General features: G+C 43.3%; 1 protein-coding gene across 3 annotated transcripts in view; it reads right to left on the reverse strand.

Moving 5' to 3' along the window:
• The window catches only part of ROCK1 (Rho associated coiled-coil containing protein kinase 1), a 158,449-nt gene extending 157,231 nt beyond the window's left edge, over positions 1-1,218 (reverse strand). For all 3 annotated transcript variants that reach the window (XM_023241802.2, XM_023241801.2, XM_011288079.4), the window contains exon 1: positions 1,091-1,218. In XM_023241802.2, coding sequence (XP_023097570.1) covers positions 1,091-1,183 — 93 coding nt within the window. In that variant the 5' untranslated portion in view covers positions 1,184-1,218. The remainder of the gene's footprint in view (positions 1-1,090) is intronic.
• Between the last annotated feature and the right edge of the window lie 5,107 nt (positions 1,219-6,325).

The raw sequence follows: 6,325 nt of genomic DNA on the forward strand, positions 1-6,325 counted from the left end.
TTTAGAGTAACTAAAATGCATGTTAATTTTAAATGATCTACATAATTTTCCTGATTCATGAGATTTTTAAATATGATTTCTCTGAATGGCATTATTTTGTTCAGCTAATCTTAATCCCAAATATTGTACATATCTAACATTAATTCTCTGAGGAGGCTGTAAATAACTATCCATATAGATATACTCCCTGAAACTTTAGAGATTATGTGTTTTTGTTTGGACTAAAACAGAATTATAAATAACTTCTAGTTGTTCAGCAAAGTAAAAGAAGAAATTTGCTTGCAGAGTTTGCAACTATTAGTATCAGGGAAAACAGACAAAACTTAAAAATTCTACCTACAGATAACTGTCTATGTTATCAACTACTGAGAAATCTTTAAAATTTTGCCTTTTATTGCATAAAAACTTATTCAGAATGTTTTAAAAGTGACAGTGGTTAAGCACACCACCATCAAAAAAGGCAGTTATAATATCTGTGCGATACTTTTGTAATAAACAATATTGTAAAAGAGTTCATATTGTGATGACCTATCATCAGTTACCTTAGGTTTTTACACTTAATAGTCCATCAAAAAGTTCCTCCAGATTCAAGTCACCTAGGACATTTTGGCTCAAAAATCACTTCCTCAATATCGATTCTCCATTGTCACTTTCAAGTCTAAAAACTAAACCCTTAAGGAGCTAAATCGCTCTAAGTGGAAAGTAGTCTTTCCAGCATTACTGTCAAACCGATCAAAAAGATTAATACTACTAAGATCATCATTCAACAAACTATATACGCAATAACTGACGTGGTAACTTTTTATGTGATGCCTGAAATAGAGGTTTATAAGTATCTTTTGGATAATGATGAACTGAGTCAGACCTAAGAGTTCAGAGAGTAGTTAGCACAGAGCCAGTCCGATGATAAATAAGGACACGGGAGATTTTAGTAGTGCTCCAAAGGCTCTTCAGGAAAAACGGCAGATTTTGATGTTTTCCAAGATTATGCACACCTGAAACTTTCTTTTGCAAATAACTAGACTGAATGCAAGAGGAAGGCAAATATATACAGAACCCCAGACAAGCAAAAGACAACAGTGCTACTCACCAGCAAACAATCCGAATTCACTTCCGATTTGGGATCCCGCAGCAGGTTGTCGATTTTTTCAAACCGAGTCTCAAAACTGTCCCCAGTCGACATGTTGCTGCTACTGTGACAATACCTTCGTACCAGCAGCACCAGCAGCGGAAAGCAATTTCAACCAACTTCCTCCAGCGGTGGGTTCGCAGCCGCGGGGCGGAGGAGCCGGAACCTCAGGGTCACCAGGTGCGCCCGGTCCCCTCTCCTTCCCCTCACTGAGGGGATCTCCGCTGTCCAGACCCCGGGCCGGGGGCAACGGCGACCCACAGCCGCTCCGACGCCCAAAGTCGCATCCCACCCGGCAGCCCCTCACGACAGCCGACAGCGCCGTCGCCACCAGCCTTGTCGCTCCGGCGAGGTGCTTCAGCTTAGCGGGCCCCAGCCGCCTTCGCCATGGAGGGTTCCCCGTCCCGAGATGGGTCGGAGGGGAGAGAGAAAGAGAAGCAGGGTGGAGATTCCTTTGGGCAGCAGGGGAGGGAGAAGAGGAAAGGCGAAAACGAAGGGCGGGTGCGGAGCTGTGCCAGCTGCCGCCGCCGCTTGGGCCACGGGCCCGGCCCGCTCCACTCTGAAGTGCTGTAGGCGGTCTAGCCCCGCATCCCCGGCTTTACTTGGCGCAGCCCCGACGCACCGATCCGACTCAGCCAAGAGGTGGTCCCCACGGGATAGCCTCACTCTCCCATTTTGTCCGTCGCTGCTGGGGCTGCTACCGCGGTGTCCGGCGGGGCAGGGCGAGGTCGGTGCCCGATGGAGACTTAGGAGAGGAAGGCTAGAGAGCTCGCGGTGAGGAAGACGAGAGTCGGGTCCCGGCGCTGCTTGATGGGGGAGCTTCTGGGAGGGGCTGCGTCCCCTGCTCCGGAGAGGGCGAGTCGCGGTGGCGAATGCCTGGGGGGGGGTGGGGCGAGGGGGGCCGTGAGGGACTAATATGTCCGCCTTCCTGTTCAAACAAACGGAGACCGCCAGCGCGGAGTGCGCATGCGGGGCGCGGACGCTCGGAAGGAGAATCGGCTCGGCGCCGCGCGCGCGCGCGCGCGCACGCCGGCGTCTCCGCCGGGCCGGGCAGGGCCGGGCGGGGCGGGAGGAGGGGCGTGCCCGAGGCCTCTCAGGCGGGCTGGGAGGAGCGGACTGGGTGCGGCGGCCGGCCCCGCCTTCGCCCCGGCAGGCTCTGAGGAGCCCAGCAAAGCTTTGGACCGGTAGAAGAGGTCGGGGCCAGAGGAGGGTGAGCCGGCGGGGTTGCAGCGGAGCTCTTGCTGCCTTTGGTCGGGTCCTGGCAGCTGCCTCACTTCTGCTTCCTGTGGGCTGCAACAGCGGTCCGGAGCTTTCTGACAAGAAAGAAAGTGTGCTTGTTATTGTCATTTTGCAAATAGGTTCTTTTTTAAGGCAAGATGCCTTTTCGCCACCAGGCAGCAGCATTTTGGCACCAGCAGAGTAGTGTTGCCCGTATCGTCCCCGCCCTTCGTGAACACCACAAGGTTTAAACCGTGTGCGATTCCATGGGAAAATTACGAAGCAGTCCCATAAGCCGACTGTGTGTGTCAGGGGAGCACCAAAATATTAACTGGATGATATAGTTCAGAGAAGCCAAGTTCACTTTATTTTTTAAAAAATCTCATAGAAAAAAATCAATGTTTTTAAGTTATTCATACTAGTTCTCCCACACCATTATCATTCCCATTGTATTTCTCTTGATGTGTGATCTTGCCTTTCAATTTCAAAGCGTTCAGTGAAATTTAAAATTGTGATTTTACCAGAACCCTGTAGAATATGAAAATTATGGGCATTTCCTCTTAAATCAATTGCTTCATTGACTGTGGTGTGAGAGGGTACTTGTTACTCAATCTGCAAAGTAAAGTTCTGCACTGCTGTCAGTGGGAAATGTACTTTAATTTATTTCTAATCTTTAGTTTTGCCCATAGGTCAAATTAAAGATTGCTAGAAATAGAAAATGTGGGTATTTTACCACACGCTGGTAAATACTACAGATGAACCTATTGTCTTTCTATATAAAAAAAAACATTGTACAGCATCGGATCGGCCCACCAACTTTCTGCAGTGAGTCAGAGGTTAGGAAAATGTTACATTGTTTGAAAAATGTCTATTTTCACTTTATTACATACAAGAAATATTTAGATATAAAAGCCATTGTACAAATCAAGATAGGAAGTAAGTCTTCACAAAAATCATAACAAAGGACAACTAAACAAATTCAGGTATTTTATTAAATGCTTTTGCAGTGACTTCTTGGCTTCATCCAGTATTTTAAGCTGGTCATGTGAATTAAATTTATTTTTAAGCAGAGGGCTTAAAATAAATCTGGCAGTTGCCCTAAAATAAATTTCCTAAACTCTGCTTGTCCTTTTTTATTACCATTTTTAGGTATTCTTTGGAATTTTGTTGTTTCTCGGAGAACTGTGAGTATTATATTGCTTTCCATTGGACACATGAAAAAGTACAAGTAGCTAAGACAATACATAAGTGGCACTGATAAATATAAGTGGAATTTAAAACCAATCTGGCAAAGCTACTAGAAATATATGTGGGGCCTATATATTTTACTTCCCTATAAGGTTAATCTGATTGTAACCCCTGACTAGTTGTCTTTTACCAGAAGATAGATGGATTCTATATGTTTTTTTTTTAATATAAAAGTCCTCACCTATAACAGGGTGAAATCATATGACATTAAAGTTCCTTTCCAACTTTAAAATTCTATTGTGTAGGAGCGCCTGGGTGGCTCAGTCCGTTAAGCCTCTGACTCTTGATCTCAGCTCAGGCCATGAGATCGAGCCTTGAGTCAGACTCTGTGCTGAGTGTGGAGGCTGCTTGGGATTTTCTCTCTCTCTCTCTCTCTGCCCCTCCCCAACCTCAGAATAAATAAATAAATATTTAAATGAAATAAAACAAAATTCTATTGTGTAATTGTGGCTAATATCTTCAACAGCGTTGTGGATATATTTTTTTTTATTTTTTTAACGTTTATTTATTTTTGAGAGAGAGAGAAAGAGAGAGAGACTGAGCATGAGCAGGGGAGGGGCAGAGAGAGAGGGAGACACAGAATCTGAAGCAGCTCCAGGCTCTGAGCTGTCAGTGCAGAGCCCGAAGCAGGGCTCAAACCCACAAGCTGTCAGATCATGACCTGAGCCAAAGTTGGACACTTAACTGACTGAGCCACCCAAGTACCCTGCGTTGTGGATATTTGAGGTGATCCTTAAAGTATATATTAAGAGGGGCGCCTGGGTGGCTCAGTCAGTTGAGCGTCCGACTTAGGCTCAGGTCATGATCTCACACTCCGTGAGTTCGAGCCCCGTATCGAGCTCTGTGCTGATAGCTCAGAGCCTGGAGCCTGCTTCAGATTCTGTGTCTCCCTCTCTCTCTGACCCTCCCCCGTTCATGCTCTGTCTCTCTCTGTCTCAAAAATAAATAAACATTAAAAAAAAAAAATTTTTTTTAAAGGTATATATTAAGATCCTAAGTGCAAATGCAAAATACTGATTTGTATATATAAGAATATAATATTATACATACTGAGCATTTCCATGTGCTAGGAGTTACTCTATGTATTTTTACATAGAATCTAATTAAAACTTCAAAAGAATTCTGCTATGATTATACCTACATCATAGATGGGGAAACTGAGGTGTAGAAAGATCTGTTACTTGCTCAAGATCATGACAGATCCAGATTGGAACAGAGGCAGTCAAATTCCAGAGTTCCCATTCTTAACAGCTGAGTATGCTAACACTATCCAATCCTAGTACAATAATAAGTATTTCACAACTGTATTATTTACATTAGCACAGATTTAAATGATTCTATGTAAATAAAATTTGCAGTATGATCATAGTTCCTAGGCAAAAATGTGAAATGATTTCAGCAAGGTTCAGAATAAAAAGGACCCTGACAATGTTCAATAACAGTGGCTTAACTATAGGTTTCTAAACACTGGGTCCAAGAACCAGTGGTACTTCTTGGTGGAGTTTTCCTGACCTGCATGCAACAAAATGAGAATAAAGACATATTATTATAATATGTTTTACAAAGTAAGCACTTCTAATTTAAGACTGTCAATCAGTCTGAAATTCTTTACTATTTTTTTTTTAATTAAATGTCCTTTCCTTTAAGAAGCAAGAGTAATAGTAAATGGCATGGTTTTTAGTATTCTTACTTGGAAATTTAAACTTACAGAGTTAGCATCTCTATGGAAACACATAAAGCTAGTTATATCTTAATTTTTCTGTTTTGGGAATTCAAACATCTGGAAACATTTAATTTAGACGAGACTCATGCTAGGACCCAATGAAGAGACTGTAGTGCTGAAACAATTTGTGGCATATTTGGGAGAAATCATGGAAAAATCAGAAAGGTTTGAGTGTAGACTTGTGAATAGTGAAAGGCAGTTAAGTTCAGCATTCTTTTGCTTTTGGTTATTTTGTAGGAAAGAGACTCAGTTTTATGTTTCTGGAATTTCTTTCATAAGCATTGATGTGGTAGCTAGCTTCCAAAGATGGTCCCCAGTGAACCATGTCTCCCAGGATGCATGGCCTCCTGGAGTTACCTCCTACACTGAATCTGGGCTGGGGCCTTGTGAGCTGTTCTAACCAACAGAATGCAGCAAAAATGGCATTGTGCCAGTATCAGGCCCAACTTTGAGAGTCTGCCTGGCAACCAACAGTTTAGTGCTCTGGGATATCCAACTAAACTGAGCTCATCTTGGTGTGAGGAAACCCATGCTAACTAACCACATGAAGAAATCACATGGAGGGCAACAGGAATCCAGCAGACCCTGAAAACAGACTCCAGACTTATGACCCAAGTCAAGCCATTCCATCAGCCCCTAGCCATCTGAAAGGCCCAGATGACACCACATGTAACAGAAACAAGCTAATCCCTCCAACCACTGCCCACACAGTAGAATCATGAAGAAATAATAAAATGATTGCTAATTTCAGCCGTTAAGTTTTGGGGCTGTTTGTCAGCAAAAAATAACCAAACAGTTGGGTTTCAGGCAAAGAATCATTCATAAATATGTATATAGATATGTATTTGGAGTACCTTTCATACTTTTTGTATTTCCCACGATACAAGGAAGCTGTCCACAATGAAGTATTGTAAAAGAATGACAATTAACGCATGTTTACTGTTTTCAACAAAACCTTTATTCAAAAGAAATGTAGGGGCACCTGGGTGGCTCAGTTGGTTATGTCC

The sequence above is a fragment of the Felis catus genome, chromosome D3 (genome assembly GCF_018350175.1).
Source record: "Felis catus isolate Fca126 chromosome D3, F.catus_Fca126_mat1.0, whole genome shotgun sequence".
Taxonomy (NCBI): domain Eukaryota; kingdom Metazoa; phylum Chordata; class Mammalia; order Carnivora; family Felidae; genus Felis; species Felis catus.